The sequence below is a fragment of the Haliotis asinina genome, chromosome 15 (genome assembly GCF_037392515.1).
Source record: "Haliotis asinina isolate JCU_RB_2024 chromosome 15, JCU_Hal_asi_v2, whole genome shotgun sequence".
In the NCBI taxonomy this organism is placed as follows: Eukaryota; Metazoa; Mollusca; class Gastropoda; order Lepetellida; family Haliotidae; genus Haliotis; species Haliotis asinina.
In genome coordinates, this window is record NC_090294.1 from 23,818,084 (window position 1) to 23,836,896 (window position 18,813).

Consider the following 18,813-nt stretch of genomic DNA (forward strand, 5'->3'; position numbering starts at 1 on the left):
TATAGAAAATGACGAATACGAAAACATGCAAAATAAAAAGAACTGGGACTGATTTGTTATTTATAATGTGTTGGACTGAAATTAGAATTTGAAATGTTATTGATGTACGTAGAATGTGCTTACATTATTTCAGTCACTGACAGGACTTGACTGAGTCACAGCTGTGGAACTCATTTTTCCCTGTCCAGCTGAGCCGGGCCAGACTTTTCTGCTTTTGGTTTACAGTTTATTGAAAACTTTTCAAACAGGGAATAAATAATATGCTTTCAACATGACTCTAATGAGTTATATTTGAATCGATAAGGGATGGTGATCTTTGGATGGTTTTTGATCTTTAAACATCTAAAATAATAGCAATTAATAGCTTTTAATGGGTTAAAACTGGATTCAAGATTCTAAATATTTCTGTGTTGTGTGGGTCTATTCTGAGAAGTAGAAATGAACTCAAGACTAGGTTATTGTAGGCAAGGCAATTTAGGTATCATGATAACAATTTTTTGTGTCAGAGCCCCCTGTATTGCTCTTCTAAATGTTTTTTCTACCCCAATTTTCAGTTGTTGAGTTTGCTTGATAAGTAAATTGTGTAAAAAATATGTTAGGCATTAAGTTTTATAATGTCTACACACCCTTTTTCTCTTCTCATGGCATGGTGTTTTATTGCCAAAAGAAGTCTATCTCACATTCCATTTCAGCGAGTTACACTGGATCTGATTTTTACATGATTTCAGTCGATTTGTCAGATTCTAGAAAATACATATTTCATATTTCAGTCATCAATGTGGCTGGGCGCAGATATTTTATGGAGGCTGAAGATGAAAACGACAAAACAGAATGGATAGAGGCCCTCAACAACGCCAGCAAGATCACGGTAACCTAAGTGAACATACCGTAAAACCTCAGTTAAATGGCTACTTTATACAGACAGAGCCCAGTTTCTGTTACTGCTAGGAGATGTAGCTTTCTCAGAGGATATACTGTTGAGTGTGGTTGGAACCAGTTTAGGAATGATGATTAGTGGGATACTTGGGATGATTAAAGTTCTTTAAATGTGTAATTGTTGTAGGAGACTAAAATATATGGCTGTAGCAGGAATGTGAAAAAATGGTGTGCTTGATGTCATGAATAGAATCTGCCTCTGGTTCCTTCTGAAAACATTGTGTGTTGCAGTAGTGAGCCTGAATGTATTTTATCTTTTTTTTACAAAATGTCAGTTTTATATGATTGGTTTGTTTTGTTTTTGTTTTTTTTCCCTTCTCTCTACTGACTGGTGCCTGTATGTGTAGGAAATACTTTAGTTTGACACGGTTAGTAATTCATTGCTCTCAGATCCTAGCATTTAGCATTTTTGTACTTCGGAATGTTTAGGGTTTTTTTTGACTAGATGTTTATAAGTCATGACTGCTTTTATTAAACATAGTTTTATTTACATTGCACAGTCTACATGTTTGACGTTTGTTATGAGGATGAGATAAACAGGTCTTAATTCTCATTTGTAGGTGTTTCACGTGGTCCTAGATATCCTTTTTCTCACCGTGGAGAAATTTTTGAAATTTAGTTGTGTCTGCTGGACTATATAAAAAAAAAGCTGTATTTGATACATGTGTTTTGTGTATCAGCCATTGAAACAGATGACTGTAGTTATGTTAGGGTGACAGATGTTCCTAATTCAAGTTCATTTCATCTCTGAAAAACTGACTGAATAGACCTTTCAGGTTCATTAACTTTTGAAGATTATGGATGGTGGGGTGGCATATATAGTGGTCTGAGTGATCACTTGTAATGACAACGACACAGGTTTGATTCCCCACATGAGTACAATGTGTGAAGCCCATTTCAAGTGTCACTGCTGTAATATTGCTTGAATTTTGCTAAAAGCGGCATAATAAATCCATGCTTAAAGACTGTTGTAAGAATGAAAGGCAGATAAGTGTTAATGCCTTGATTGTATAGTAAGATGTGTTTCTCTAGCGTCCATTGAGTGATGAGATCACATTTTGACCTACAGGTACCTCAGGACGATGCAGTCAAGCACCTACGTGCAACAGAATGGCAGGCACGTGACCTTAGTCAGAAGTCCTATGTGACCGAGATAGCTGGTGGTGTGGTGTGTAAGATGCCAGTGCAGGTCAGTAAAGCTACTGGAGTTGTCTCCCTTGCATGTTTCATCTCCCAGCCATTGATATGTTATTACATGTATTACTTGTAAAATTATGGCAGCAGTGCCGTTGTCACAATGAAGTCCTGTGGTTGATTTGGCATAACAGTAGATGCTGTAGCGTAGTGGTTAATAAGTTTGCTCATCACACCGAAGGCCTAAGTTGGATGCACAGTGTGTGAAGCAGTTTTCTGGTCCTCCTAGCAGTGATAGTGCCGGAGTATTGCTAAATGCAGCGTAAAAAAGTATCCTTACTCAGTCACTTGTAGGATTGTCTGCTTGTGTTCATCAGATCCGCTATCTCTGATTTTAAATCTATTGACTAAATAATGTGGTAAAATTATTGACCATGAGGAACTGCGTTCAGGTTTGATACACTTCTGAAGAGATTATCTCCAGTTACTTTTGTTTCTTTGTTGCTTTATGCCACACTCAGCAATATTGCAGCTATATTGTGGCAAGCTGTAAATAGATAATCGAGTCTGGACCAGACAATCTGATGATCGACAGCATGAGCACTTGGTATACAATCACTTGTGTCAACCAGGTCAGACAGCATAACCCCCTGATCCTGTTAGTCACTCTTACAAGCATGGGTGGTGGAAGGCCAGTTCTATACCAAATTATTTATCTGATCCATTGTTTTTGTTCTTTGATGTGTTGACTGTCACCATGGTGTTGTTTTTCCGCAGACTGGTGAGGATGTGTCTGGTGAGAGCAGTAGTGAGGATGAGGAGTCCACGAGTCGGTCATCCTCCTCCGGACGTGTTTCCCCCTCCAACTCCTTGTGTCGCACTATCAACGATGCCCCTCGGACAACTTCCTCAAGGGGTAGCACGTCGCTAAAGGCAGGGTATGGGGTGAAACAAGGGGCAGTGGTGAGTATCTTCATACCCCAGAATATGCATTAAAGACCCATGGTTCTGCCAATTACTGTATATTCATATGTAGGATTTTTATCCAAAAAGGGGCAAAATTAATAACCTATCTGATTGTTGTGTTTTCAGTGACAAGCCATTCTCTGGTTTTAATTCAGTGGTCATTTTCTTGTGTATGTTTCACCAGCAGTCAAAAAATTGTGGCTTTTTTTGACCTTCAGAAATTAAATGATCATTTTTTTAAAACAAAATATTAAGCTGTGGTGAAAGTATATACAAAAGTGAAATGCTGTGAATTTACAGGTCATGTTTTTTGTTCTAGAGGAAAAGTTGGAAAAGGCGTTTTTTCCTTCTCCATGAAAATGGATTTAGCTATTACAGGAGTGAACAGGTAAGGAATTCTCTGACCAACACAAAGTACCTAGTCACAATATACATATCTCAATACAATTTATTTGTGTGAATATTGTTTTGGTTATGATTTAATATTTCATCTTCCCAGGCTGAGAAATATAAATAATTAATTCTAGTTTGATAATATTAACCACTGATGGGTGTGGCCCAAATCAAATTTTTTTGGTCACCATGATGTAAATACATGTTTCTCTGTGCTGTCTTCTTGTCATATTTATGTTGATTTGTTGCTATGGCCTGTTACTAAATATTTTCCCATTAGATACACAAATGGCCTGCTGGTCACTTATTATGCTTTAGCCAAGTGTATGTGTCGTGAACTATAGTTTCGCAGACACTGAACCACATTATTTTTCCTACTGCATAGCCCTCCCTGCAATGCTTATGTCCTAAGGCTGCATGCAAGTAATTAAATGTTTCTCGGGCACATTTCTTTTAAAAGTGACGAGTGCATTAGGACTTTGGCTTTTTAATTTTTGATAGAAAAAAATTGATGAGGGTGGAACACATTTCTATTTTTTTCTCCCCTCTCAGAAATACAGTTTGGAAAGTTTAGCACATGTTAATAAGTTGTAGATTTAGTCACACTCGTTCTTACAGGCACTCACTCTTATAGTGGACGAATGGATGATCAGGATACGGCAAAGTCAAAGTTATTTTTTAAGATGGCAATAAAAAAATGTTATGCTCACAAATAAAAGTGACACGCCGATGGTAAAGAAACATTTCACATTTTTCAGTTAGTTTTTTTTTAAAAGCAGGTCTAGGTTTCTTCAGGTATCTTGGGATCCTTTTCAGTGTAAATGGGTGAATGTGTTGCTGTCAACATTATATATGTTCGTAGACTAAACTTAAGTCTACATGCGATACTTCATAAGACAAGCTTTTGAACACCACATGCACCCAGAACTTACTTCAGATAGTGCACCAATATATGTACACTATAGAGTTGGAAACTGGACCATTTTTGTTGAATATGTACAGTAGTATTAAAATATTTCATGACATTTGTTTGATATACTTGTGTTGCAATTTCAAGTTTTGTACACATGATGTTTCTTTTTTCAGGACAAAAGCCCAATTCGTACAATTCCAGTGTCTGAAATCTTAGAAGCCAGACAATCATCCGGGTAAGCCATGGACAGATAAGCAGTTAACTTCAAAATGATTTTTTCTATAAAGATCTGTAAAGATGTGAAGATCAGGGTTACACTTGGCTTTCAGCAACCCATGCTTCGCATATAATGCGACTAACAGGATCTTTTGGTTAGTCTTCTTGACATTGTTGACACGTGTCACTGGATTGTCTGGTCCAGACTCCATTATTTACAGACTGCCACCTTATAGCTGGAATATTTCGGAGTGAGGCATGCAACTAAACATAATCACAAATGCCACTTAAAGAAATCATTCAGTCAGATACTGAAATTCTTTGAATGAATTTACAAGTTGTTGTGGTTGTTCTAGACAAACACATGGATAACAACTTCTTAATTTGTTTCTTCCCCCCTTTTTCAGGTGGATATAGTTGTCTTGTATCACTCACAACTGTTCTTCTTCTTGTTTTAATTTTGGCTAGCATTTTGTACACTCGCCAGCGGCTGAATGGATGGTGTAAATCCAGCTAGGGACCATGCAGGTAGCAAAGGTACTATAAGTCCCTATGGTCCCTAGTGTGGTGATCTACTTTCTGTTGATGGTGATCTATAGCCTGTTTTTATATTGTATTGTCTAAATAGTGATATTAGTTTTAACTCTTCATGCTAGTTTTAATTAAAATTGTGATATTCTGGTTGCTTTACTGTCCTCTGTTGACAGATTTTTTGTAATATGCATATATTTCATTTTAGTGTTAAATGTTCTCGTCATGATATGGCTGAGATATTGCCGATGTGACGTTAAATATTAACTCACTCACTCACTCAGAACTGTTCTCAAGAGTCCAAGTAGCAAAATGACACTCCAGTTTCTAGCTCAAATAAAAGATTCTCCCTGTTTCAATAATAAATTTATCAGTACAAGTGGTACTGCTTTGGCCTGCTGAAAGTTCAAGTTTGTCCCCAATATACTAATATTCAATAAGGTATCTCAGAGACCATATACTGGCATTTCGGTATATGGTCCCTGGGTATCTGAATTCAAATCAGTGTTTTACCAAATCAAACTGTCACTATTATCAAATAGATGCAATTATTTCTTATGGATGATTTCAAAGATATCATTGAAGCAATAACAGATACAAACTGGGTGTAATCTTACCATACATAAAAGCTAAATATGCATATGCATATTTACTCAAAACTCAAGCCTTGGGGGTGCACTTTGAGCATGGGATTCCAGTGATGTTAAGCTCTCAGGAGTTACCTCCCTTGCAATCATGTTGTCATGCTTGCTTTCATCCCTTACAACACGTGTCTTGTAGTGAAAATATATCTGTTATCTGTAAGTGATGGAATTATCTGTTTGATATGATGTACAACTGTTTTCTGTCTTGTTTCAGTGCTCATGTAAACAGGGATAACTTATTTGAACTCATAACATCAAAACGAATATTTTATATACAAGTAAGTATCTTTCAATGTCAGGTTTGTCATTGATATTTCCCAGCTTCCTTTGTACGGTTAGAATCTTTGACTCTCTGTGGGATTCACATGGACCTCAGATTTCGATTTTCGATTCTTCATATGCAAAAACATCAGATTTTATGTACTGAGTTTGTAAAGCAAAACATATCACACTGAGAACTTTTTCAGAGGTTGGATTAAAATATGATGTCTACTAGCAACAGTTCTCATTGGGTAATTAGTTCAGCATCAACTAATTGCATTTCGCCTTATATCAGTACTTGAAACACTTTTGCTATGTGGAAATAGTATAAATAAATATTCAAATATTGAATAGATAATGCATATTTATCATACAATGGGTAGAGTTCTCTGCAGGATAAAGCCAACGGATATTTTCTTAAACATACAAGCTGATTGGAAACTAAATGGCATAACGCAGTCAAATGAGTGATCGGTAGAAAACTGTGTCACCAAGCTTGTGAAGTTCCATATTACTATGCACATGTTTTTGACCTCATAGATGTGCAGTCACGTCTCAGGAAGATTAGTTTCATGAACCGTGGCAAATGAAATCACATTTTTTTTTAAATCAAAATTTTAAATTTTGTATGACGTCGTATGATAAATAAATAGGTTATGATACTCGTGTGTTTTGGGATGGTTAATATCCTACATTGGGAATAAACATTGTATTTAGCGAACCTTGGCAAACTAAATACATAATGTTTGTTCCCAATGCAGGATATTAACCATCCCAAAACACACGAGTGGAGCTAACCTATATTGAAAATTAAAAGTAAGGTGTCAGCTTTTTGATTTTTGGATGAATCGAACTGAATCTGTACATCCCTAGTTCCATGTGAGATAGGTCATCCATATTTGGAGTAATTCACCAATGGGGATTTGTTGACCACAAGGGATGATCTTATGTGTAAATTGCTGCTCAAAGTATTCAAACAATTTCCAGCACCTTACCAGTTTCAAGTTATTTTCAGTTTCATCATCAACTGATTTGCTTGAAACTTTACTGTATTATCTATGGTAAAGCTTTGACATTGTTTTCAGAGACAGTGGTATATTTAAATGTCTGTCTGAGTTTGAGTTCTCCTGTTCTACAAGTGTGACATAAAATTAAACTCACTCACTCACTATGTTCCACAGTGTGATACACCTGACGAAATGCTCAGCTGGATTGATGCCATTCGCTCGCTGCTTCGGAGTCGAAAGATGGAAGAACGAAAGGTGACAACACTGACTTTGTCACTCTATCATCCAGAACAGAATTAACAAAAACACCATCGCCAAACAGTCACTTTATATTGACACTTTATGAAGATATACTGTGATATAACTGTAATACTTTTCCACACCTAATGTATAGTTAAACAGCAATGTTGAACTAGTTATGTGACTCAAAATATCCCATATTACCCTGGTTCAGATAGACATGCACAAGTCTTTAAAGCAATAATTAAAATTTTAATAACTCACATTCTGATTGGTACTTAGACCTACCAGTGTAGCCAATAAAATCAGCAAATGAAAATCAAGGGCAAGTAATCTGCGATAGTATGACCTGTGAGATGGATACAAGGCTTGGAGAGGTTACTGGGAACACTGGGGAAATGCAGGATGATGACCAGCAGGTGATCAGAATAACTGTATCTCCTCAGGTATTCAATAATCTCACAGCAGGGATACCTTCATGTGTTGTATAATTGTAATAATGCCCATTATGTTGTATGCTTTTAGAGAAAGCCTTTGAGCCATATTAATTTTCTTCTTAATAGAAGTGGTGGAATAGCTGAGAGGCTGAAGTAATTACTCATTACTTCGAAGACCCGGATTCAATACCCCACAACGTTTGAATCCCATTTCTGGTGTCCCCTGCCATGATAGTTCAGGAATACTGCTACAAGCAGGATTAACTCTCTCACTTCTTGTTATTATAATTCATATTTCTCTTTTCAGTCTATGCAAGATACAGAAAGTCACCAAACACTTGAAGATGACATCTGTGGCAAGACTTACCCCAAGGAAGTGTGGGTATGAGACATCAACATTGCATGCCTTGGATGTCGATTTGTGTTGATGGACTGACGACTAGTTTCATGCACCAATCTTGTTTTGCATTTGACAATTTAACCCACAAGACTGGAGATGAGCCATTGTTGTTACTACCGCATGCTCTCGTCCTGGTGTGACTCACATGTATGAACCATTGTATCATGTATTGTATGGGGATCGTATCAAAACTTGAAATGTCATTTTTTGTATATTTTCATCTTGCATTATTCATAAGCAGGAATGTGATAGATACATAAGGTGGATGTTTTGTTAAAGGACTAAGTGTTTATTAATGTATGTTCATCACTACATGAGGTATTAATAATATTTATCATGCAAAGAAGTTAAAATGTCAAACATTTAAAAACTTGTTCTCCTGTTTTTAATTATAGTTATATGACTGGAAAAAAACCCATAATAATTGCGAAGGAAAGAAGCATGCCTTTTGTCCATTCCAACCCCTTAGGCAATAGATGTTTCCCATTGTGTACTGGTAGCTGTAGAGGGGTCACGGTAATTTTTTGCATGTCTTGTAGTTTCTGCATCAGTAAGTAAATAAATAAATAAATAAATAAATAAATAAATAAATAAATAAATAAATAAATAAATAAATAAATAAATAAATAAATAAATAAATAAATAATCAGACTATATGACTTGTATGTGATATACAGTGTATATGTGATGTCTACTGTTACCTTTCTTGTTTCTAACTGTGTCGTAACAAAAAACAAACAGGGTTTACTTGATTTATACTAGGTATTGGCCATACTTTTTTATACACTGATAAAGCATTGTGCTATAGTATTGCTGTTTCAAAAGTCAAATATGTGAATAGTTTTTTATTAAACCTAAAACAAGCAATACTTAAACATAATAATTTACAAACATAAATAGAGGTTCCATAATATGAACCGACAAACTCTTCAGTATACATCAGCACCAGATTTTTAATAAAAGACTCATTTTCATTGTCATTTTTTTCATGAACTCAATTAGAAATGACATTAGGCACAAATGTTTTGTTTCATGTGTTTGAGTGGAGAGCAATTCCCCAAGCAGTTACTGTAGCGAGATGATTAGAACTGGCCACTGACACAACTTTGAAACCATAATTAAGCCGAAGTTATCCAAGCTGTAACCTGGCCTTTGAGTTGGGGATGAACACTGAGGTCTTTGGGCCAACTGTAACATGAAATCTGTTATAACAGTATAAAGAGCGAGGGAGGACAAGACAGTAACATTCATGAATAGAAGTAGTAAGTGGATACTTTTCATGGTTTTCTCTTTGCGTTATGGGATAGTAGGATAGCCTAGTGGTAAGGAACCGTGATGATCTCTCTCAGAATTGATCTTCGGCAACCAATGGATATTGCAAGAGGCAAAGGGATTGGATGGTTGGGCTTGCTTCTTGGTTGACACGTCATCAGTTTTCAGATCAATGTTGATTTTGAACACTGGATTATCTGATACCATGTGAGCTGAAAGAGTACCAGAAAGCATGATTGTGTCCAATGACCAGGGATAATAGTATATGTAGCACAAGGAGCAGGCAATGTGCCTGGATTTCCTGTTATGTCCATTGGCATTTAAAATGGCCATTTTAATGTTAATATGACTGACAGTGCCACCAATAAACATTGTGATCGGTTCAAGAATAGGTTTTGAATCATTTGAACTGGTCATACATACATATATCACATTTTCAGTGAGTGAGGATTATTATCATGATGAGCTTATAATTTGTGGGTGGGGTAGCCGAGTGGTTAAAAGCATTCACCCGTCTGCCGAAGAACTTGGTTCGATTCCTCACATGGATACCATGTGTGAAGCCCATTTCTTGTGTTCCCTGCAATGGTAATGCTGGAACGTTGCTGACTGCGGCATTAAGCTAAACTCACTCTCTCACTGTAATATAGTTGTTCCACCAGTGCACATTGAAAATGTTTCATGTGTGCCACTTAAACATTCATCTTGCCTTAATCCGCCAAATTAAGCTCTTTTTCAGTCCTTGAGAGCCCATTTTGACTGTCATCATACCATCATACTGGTGGAATATTGCTAAAGGTGGCATGATACTCACGGCTTCGAAGTGGGATTAAGTCTGACTTGCGGTTTCGGCACTAGAAACTGCTTAAGTTAGAGTCAAAATTACATTGTGTGGAAATAATTAAAACAATTATTCAAATATTAAATCGAATTAGTGATAATGATTATCAAAACTAAGGTGTCAGATTTGATTTTTGATGAATCGAACTGAATTACTGCAGCCCTTTTTATCAAAGCTGGTTGGTTTTCCTTCCTTGTTAGGCTTGATTACAGTTCAAAGTGGTGGTCCCTACCTCATTCACTGGTAAATATATACCTTCAAACCTTCATATTGCTTCATCATAAATATAAACATTTATTACTTTAAACAGTATTGCTAAAATAACATTCAAGAACACGTTTTAACTGCTCTGTTGCATAAGTGACAGTTCTCAATAGCTGGCCACAGACCTCAAGTATGTACATATTTAGATCTTAAAGTAGTTCAGTCACTTTCAAAAAAATGAAAATGTTAGTTATGTTTTTGCATAGTTTACGACGTACCAAAAAATCTAAAAATGTTAAAGAACACATTTTAACATCACATTCACAATATCTTGGCCCGGAACTTAATTATATTCCTCTTTAGATCTGTCAGTCAGTCACTTTCCAAAAACTGAAATACATGTTAATGTTTTCGCATAATTTACTAGGTACCAAAAATAGAAAATATGTTCGATAATGTTTTTGCCTTGTTTACCACTTAACAATAATGAAATATGTTAGTTAATTTTTAAGCTTAGTTTATCCACTATAAGTGGATGGTTTCAGTGTTCAGGCGAAGATGAGGAGATTCACATGGGGATATTGAAAAAGTGTAATACAAAATATATAATATCTTCTGGTGCCTTCTGTGTACTGGTGTCGGTTGGGGAACAAGACCATGGTTTTATTTCATGCACTCGACTGATGCTCTGCATAATATTTTGTCATTTTATTTTAACCCTGTATCGTGAGGTATGTGTGCACATCATCCTATGTACTAACTTGGGACTTGTACTGAAACATTCCATACTAACAGAGGTGGGACCATATCTGAAGGATCAGTAGGACTGTCTTTACTCAAGATGTAAGCAGTTTCTTTAATGCCTCTTTTTATACCTTGAAAATGTTGCAACCTGATCAGTTAAGAAACAGAACCAAAACCAAAAAAAATTTAATTTATTGTTCGAAACAAAGGACCTTTTTGAGAGATTTTTGTGCAGTTGGAACATGACAGACAAGGAAGCAAATATGACATCATTTATGTCCTTTTTTACAGATTTTAGATTTTTTATGGAACAGGAGAGACAAGGAAACAAATGTGATATCTTTTTAAACAGTTTGAATTGGTCCAGTCATTGAAGTCTACATATTGTCCCACCTTTTATGTGATGTTGTTTACATTGATATTGAGGTCAGACCAATTATGTCAACAAGTCTATGTCAATCTTTTGCAAAAATATTGTCATGTGAAAAAAGGAAAAATTGTTGATAGAAAGACTATGCCTGGGATTTATGAGGAAATGAGAACATTGGGAAACTCTTACCAGTGTTTGTCATAGACTCAGACTCAAGTATGGTCTTGATATCTTCTTATAAATCTTGATAATCTCTGACTGTTGAGTGTCTCTAGATATCATGTGTAATCATGAGTCCAGTCATATGCCTTGACAATATGCTTGGTCTTTTGTGACATTTTTCACACCTAAAATGATGAAATATTTGGTCTGGCTTGACCTTTTCTTTTTGTATTAATGTTTATCTATTTTTATATTACAACCACTTTGACATTGTCACATTCATCTATTGTTTTACTAGCGGTAGATTTGTTTTATTTGTATACAATATGTGTCCATGTTTTATTATTGGCATGGAATATCATGACTAGTTTTGCATGTTCTTGATGTTTTTACATATATTATAAACTGTGAATCTTTCATCATTATTCATGGATGGTTCAGTGTCTTCTGGCCTTGAAATTATTTGTCCAGAGTTGTGTCCCTTGGATGCAAAGATTCCATGGTGCTGGCAACAAATCCAACATTGTTATCATGCTGTGTATCTCATCATGTTTAATAGGGTAAGGATGCAAACTGATGCAAACCGCCCGAGATGATGCAATTCACTGTGGAGAGTTGTGCTCCATGAGTGTAATAACCTTTGATAGAAACCTTTGATATTAATGGATTTGAATCCTGGTTCGTTTTGATTGTGTTTCTAGATTTTTCCACAGCATGCTTTTGGTTACTGGATTGTCTGGTCCAGACTTGAATATATACAGATTGATGCCATATAGCTGGAACATTGCTGAGTGTGGCATTTAACAACAAACTGAAATAATATGAAACTGAATGCTTTTCAAAGTGGCATTAACTCATTATTCGCTCCTGTGGGAGTCACAGGGGTGTGATATCCATAACTGCCTTGCCTCACATCAACCCTTGTCCACCATCAAACTGACAGGCTGTTGTTTAACTGATATAATGTTCAGCAGCTATTAAAATCATTATCACTGTGTGATACTCAGTGTGAATATAGCCAAGATAAACACTAAATTATGTTTTATAAAAGTCAAGCATGTGTACAGCCAAGGGTACTTATATGGCTTGTATTTATGAGACATCCTGCATCGTCTACTATTTCATGTACTATGTCTCCATTCATTTTGAATAACACCCTGGACGCATTTGCACCATAGCTTCCAAGGATATCAAAATCATCATTACTTGTTTTGCTAACACAGGCCCTCTCAACAACCATTCAAATTGATTCTACTTGTGTGTGAGAATATAAACCAAGAAGGCAAGAATTAGTGGATGTCAACTATGGATGTTTCAGAGTATGTCCTTACTCTTCCACCATATGAAGTGCGGTAGGGTAGTCTAGTGGTTCAAGGATTCGCTCGTCATGCCGAGGACCCGGGTTCTGTTCACCACATGGGTACAATGGGTTAAGTCTTTTTCTGGTATTCCCTACCATGATGTTGCTGAAATATTGCTAAAAACTCATTTCTTCCACCTGACGAAGGAGTAAGAATATCTCTGAAGCGTCATGTCCCTCAAAAGAAAGAGGATGACATCCATGGATTCTTGCCGTTATGGGCATCATTTCTAAATGCCATTCAAAAACTCTGCAATGCCAATGCTAGCCTGAGGTGTTAGTTGGAAGCAAATTCTGGGTTTGTATCGTGACCTTTTCCAATTATGTTTTTCAGTTTGTGGCACTATAGTCATAGTCATATTCATGCTCACTGGTTTCATCAAAGTGGCAAATATCTGTAGTCTGTTCAGTAGCCCCAGTGTTATTCATTACACTCTGACATAGGGTCTAACAAAACCTAGCAGGAGGTTGCGTCAGGTAACCTTTGAGAGTGACAATCAGAGCACAGCTAACCAAATCGCGAAAGTGGACATTCGCACATACCTTTTGAACTTTTGCGAACACAATGGTTTGTACCCCACAAATGATTCCAAATGCTATTTTCCCTACAATCACTTCTAGACAATGCCCATGGAGCACAACACAGTGAATAAACAGTCGCTGAATATAGTGTTTTTGATGATATTCAAGGATGTCAGCTTGCAGAAAAATTAGCTAGTGGTAACCTTGTCAACAGAAACCAACAAGCGTATATACTGCAGGTCAAATATCAGTGTTATATGCAGATTTTCGTTTGTTAAGAGATCATTGACAGTGGCCGGTGTATTTTGTAAGTCCCACCCAACCCTAAATGGTAGTCTGGTTGGTTAAATCTGTTTAGCCATCTTGCATTTGATTGGACATAGGTTACCTGATGCGGCCTCCAGCTAGGTTTTGTTAGTCCCAGTGCAGGAGTATAATGAATAACACTGGGGCTAAGTTGACTTAAACTGTAGTCTGCTTCACTTCATGCTATCCGCTTACATAATATGTTGTTCACTAGTCAGGGGTACATAACCCATGGGTCCCGAGGCCCAGTGAACAAAGTATTTATCTTACCAAACACTTTGATGTTAATTTTGAACTTGAAGCATAGGTATCGGATCAGATCATGGGTATCAGATGGGATCATGGGTATTGGATTTTAATCAGTACCAGAGTAAGGCGATTAGCCAGTACTGATTTTCAGATGACACGGATTCGAGCAGACAAGAAAAATAAATTTAGAGTTATCTCCCTTCCATCAAATTTCCGTACATCATAATTGACTGTAATGAAATTCTAACACAAAGTACCAAATAAATTCCCACAGTTTGGCATTTCAGCTGGTAACATAGAAAATGTTACTTGTTTGTAAGTGGTGTACATCAGATATAATAGAAAAGCGCTCAGCCAATCAGACGACATTCTCCGAATACCTCAAATATGTAGCTGAAATCGACAACCGATCAAAAGATTCAACAGGACAAAAAAGTGTCATATGAGGCTCTTATGATTAAAAACTGGATAAATATAAAGGACAGGATTTGATGATTGAATGAGCTGTAAGTTGGAAAAGCCCTACAGTGTCAGGGAAGAAAATCATTAAATTACAAGTGTTGTATGCATTACAATTCAAGAGTCATAATTTAAACCTAAAAATCATAACAATTCTATTTTATAGAAGTTACTGTCATACTTGTTTATAACCAGGATGTACATACTGAAATATAACACCCTTGATAAATGAGGATGTCCTTTATAGTGACAATGTGATAAACATTTATTTGAATTCCCAGTTGTCATTGTCTCTCTGATGCGTCTACACAAAGACTGTCTCGTCATTACATCCTGATGAGACAGAGGTACTGTTTTCCTGACACATCATCAGAACCCAAGAATATTAATACCAGGCTTCTATTCTCTCAACATTTTGGTAAAAAACATCAGATGATATGTTACATTAGTACTGTATCGTTCTATCGTTTTATGTACAGGTCACAGAATATTAAACATTTTTTCTAGAATAGTTTGTTTTAAAAACCACATGAACTACTCAGTCTCCTTTTGACGAATCAGCTTCCACAAGTTAAATTCTCTATAGTTTAACAAATGATTTTTTCTTGTTTGACACGAGATTGATTTTAGTTGGGAGGAGGGAGTTTGTGTATATAGGTTTTAAGTATAATATAGCATAATTGTGTAGCAAATAAGTTACTCATTGCAGAGTTGCTCATGTTTGAAAGGATTTCCCTAAGCTTACCATTAAATCTTACATTCCTCTAGGGGAGATAACTGTACATAAATAGACAATTGTGATATTCATGCATGAAAGCTTTGTAGATCTAGTCGCAACAAACAACATTGTATCATTAGTGTTTCTCATAGAATGTCAGGTATATTCACCAAAATTTCAGGATTTTATGAATTTGGATGACATGTTCTTATTCTGCACCATCTAAATAATTAGATGTGGCCCCATAGAAAACATTATGTCACACGCAAATTATTACTCTGTGACATTTTAAGCCTTTAGAAGTTTACAAAATCATTGTCATCTTCATGCAGGCAATGCAATAGAAGCGAAGTGAACAATGATTATTTATGTTCTGGTGAAAAACATATTTTACAAACATTTCTGATTGTATCCAAATTTTACCTAGATTTTAGTGGAGTTATCTTCCCTTGCTTAATTAGGTGGAAAATGTCGCTGATTACCCTAGTTTGATACAGTTTAGGGCAGCGATTGCCCGTAAAGAAATGCCCGAGGACTGATAATCCAGAATCATTGTTGACAATAGCTACTATTCATAGAGCCTATGGTCAAATAGAATACCTATGCATAGAACTGTGCCTACAACAAGTTCACTATGGGGTAACTACAATATATTTTATGATGATACATAGATTATGAATATGCATGTGAAATATCAAGCAGTTAAAATAATATGTCATGTAATTGTTGAAACTTTTAAATATTTTCAATTCTGGACTGAACTGAGAGTAACCACATACTTACAAAACCAGAAATTCCACATGATGACCTGTTGTTGTTTATACACATTATTATTCAGTGTGGTGAATTCTGTTTTCTGTGCACTATTGATTGAAGATTGTTTGGTACCATGGAATATTATTTCTGTTCAAAGAAAAATTAAAATTGCATTTAGTCATAAATGGGGCAATTTGGCTCTGAACAAATCTCAGCTTGACATCTGCGTTAAATTTATTGTTTTCATTTTAAATGTAATTATCGGCATATCTGTTTTCTCAGTCTTTGAATTGACAGTGTTAAAACTAACATGCTTAAAAATAATCAGAAGTAAGGCAAAGTGCAGTCTGCAATGTCTTCCAAATTTGAGACCCAATTTAATGCATCAAGATTAAAAACATACAGGACATTTTCTTAACAGATTTAATTTCTTTTACTTATTGTCATCCAAATAATGGTTTTAACCATTGTTTACTGCAGGAAGGGTACACCGCATAGTATTCAGTCGTTCTTCAGTGAGATTATTATATTGGATTTATTCCATAGTCTTTATATTCAATATTGCTGCGTGTGGCTTTAATAACAGCAACCAACCAGAAATAGAATGTTCAGGATTAAATCCCATTAGAACCCATATTATTTTTGGTTCATCAAATTAACAGATTGACTTTGTTCACCAATATTCATATTAGAAAAGAAATCAAATATTATTTATGCTTATCAAGCATGATTAAAAATGGTAAACTAGAGTTTGTAATTTAAATGGTATTGTATACTGCTCTAAACCAGTTCAAGAATGGATGATGGTATCATTTCTCACCAAGGTTAATCTGTCATCTGTTGTTACAGATTAACTGTAGTGATAACAAGATAACTTTTTTTAGTAATACACATCCATGCATCACTTATCGTTTTGTGGAACTGAAATACTGTTTAATGTGTCCCTCACCAAACTCACTTGAATACATTTTGTTTCATTGCTTTAAATTTGCCTTTCATTTTCATGTGATATTTTTACAGCAATTTGATAAGATGATTTAAGCTTGATAATTACTGTAGTTTCAAGGCCACTGTGTTCAATAAAGAATGGTTGATAGCATTGTGTTAAACGTTTCCTGCTTTTTAGTTAAGATTTTTTTTTAATTCATAGGTGAAAACACTTATGCAAATGACTGTCCATTGTAATTGCTGTGTTCTAATAACTAAAAATTCAAAATTGATTTAAATGTTCAAATGTAGTTGAGCAGAACAATGAGTAACTTTGTGTCTCTAAATCACCAATAACAGTATTGAGACAATAACGATGCTGGTATGAAGCTGCTGCTTGGCTGGCTCTAGATGCTGACAATATGCAACTTTACTGCATGCTTGTCTATGTTATAATGTGTATATGGATGATTGACAAATAAACAGTAGAATAGATGTGTGTTTTCACATTATTTTTTCACACCACATATTTGTTGCATCGATTCATGCCCGATTAGCATATGTAGTGTATAAGATCATTGGTGGTGGTTTGGCTGAGGTATGGAACACACCATTTTGATGGATTTTAAAGATTAAGTCGCGACCTTGGTCAAATATGGTGTTTGTTTTGTAGGATTTCAAAAGAGAATTTTTAAAATTCACTTAGCAATGTCATACATGCTTCAGTCATATGTTATTCTTCTGAAGTGTTTCGTCCAAAATGCAACTTTCTTTGAAAGTATTTACAGGAACACAGGTTTCTCGCTATGCATGCCACTCAATTATCTTCTTATGTGCAGCTAAAAACATTCAGCATGATACCACTCTTTTCAGTGTGTTGTGTAAGTCAGGCTTGAAAGTACCAAGGCCTGTGGTTGGTAGCCTAGGGGATAAGCATTTGCTCAACAAGCCAAAGACCTGGGATCGATTCCCTACATGGTAGCATTGTGTGAAGCCCATTTCTGGTGCCCCTGCTGTAATATTGTTAATAGCAGCATAAAGTCATGCTCACTCAGGCATTGTCTTTCTCAAAATAAAAAAGTTGATGTCAATAAAATCTTGTCATTGTCTGTATCTTTGCTAAAGGCAGATCCACAATTGCATGGTTATGTATCAACACTACTCTAGAGAATTGATGCCTCATTGCTCACCACCCCTTATCGTCAAGGTTTTAATGGAGATAAGCCCAGTGGAAAGTGTGTTTGCATGCTCACTGATAAAACAAGGTTCACATTTCAACATGGTACATCCAACTAAAGTACCATGCTTTCAATGGATAGTTTTCTCTTTTTACAGAAATGCTACAACTCATTCAATGTAAATGTCTTCTCTCAGTTGTCTCCCTTTGTTTCAGCTACGTGATCGACTTGGAGGTGATGTCGGTGGGCGTGGCAAGTTACGAAAGAAGAACTGGATGTTTTGGTGACAGGAAATGACTTCAACTTTTTGTCTTTCTGCTCCTCAAAGTCTTCTCCTGTCACGTTCATCACAGGATGTGAATCAGGGGGACTCTGTCATAGTGCTTTTGGCCAACTGTTTATACAATATTGGATCCAACTTGTTATATATAATATCATCAACAGGGTTTTCATAGTTTTAGTGTTTTTAATATGGAAAGAACAGTACAACTCCTTGTTACATTTAAACTGTCACATCTTTTTGTAAATGTTTTGGGTCACAATTGCTACTGATGAGCTGTTTGTGAAGTGTTCAATCTGTATTGACTTGTGTGGATTGCGTTATGCCTTGACAGGCTCATGAGTCTGATTTGTGTGGCCTGTGTCTGGTCTAGACAGACTTGTGTGG

The 18,813-nt window shown here is 35.9% G+C and overlaps 1 protein-coding gene across 1 annotated transcript in view; it reads left to right on the plus strand.

Moving 5' to 3' along the window:
* LOC137265431 (pleckstrin homology domain-containing family A member 1-like) overlaps nucleotides 1–18,525 on the plus strand; it is a 68,311-nt gene extending 49,786 nt beyond the window's left edge. Inside the window, exons 5-13 of the mRNA XM_067800829.1 lie at nucleotides 771–868; nucleotides 2,006–2,125; nucleotides 2,848–3,033; nucleotides 3,356–3,424; nucleotides 4,516–4,577; nucleotides 5,948–6,011; nucleotides 7,176–7,256; nucleotides 7,986–8,060; nucleotides 18,362–18,525. Coding sequence (XP_067656930.1) covers nucleotides 771–868; nucleotides 2,006–2,125; nucleotides 2,848–3,033; nucleotides 3,356–3,424; nucleotides 4,516–4,577; nucleotides 5,948–6,011; nucleotides 7,176–7,256; nucleotides 7,986–8,060; nucleotides 18,362–18,433 — 827 coding nt within the window. The 3' untranslated portion in view covers nucleotides 18,434–18,525. The remainder of the gene's footprint in view (nucleotides 1–770; nucleotides 869–2,005; nucleotides 2,126–2,847; nucleotides 3,034–3,355; nucleotides 3,425–4,515; nucleotides 4,578–5,947; nucleotides 6,012–7,175; nucleotides 7,257–7,985; nucleotides 8,061–18,361) is intronic.
* Nucleotides 18,526–18,813: the final 288 nt, after the last annotated feature.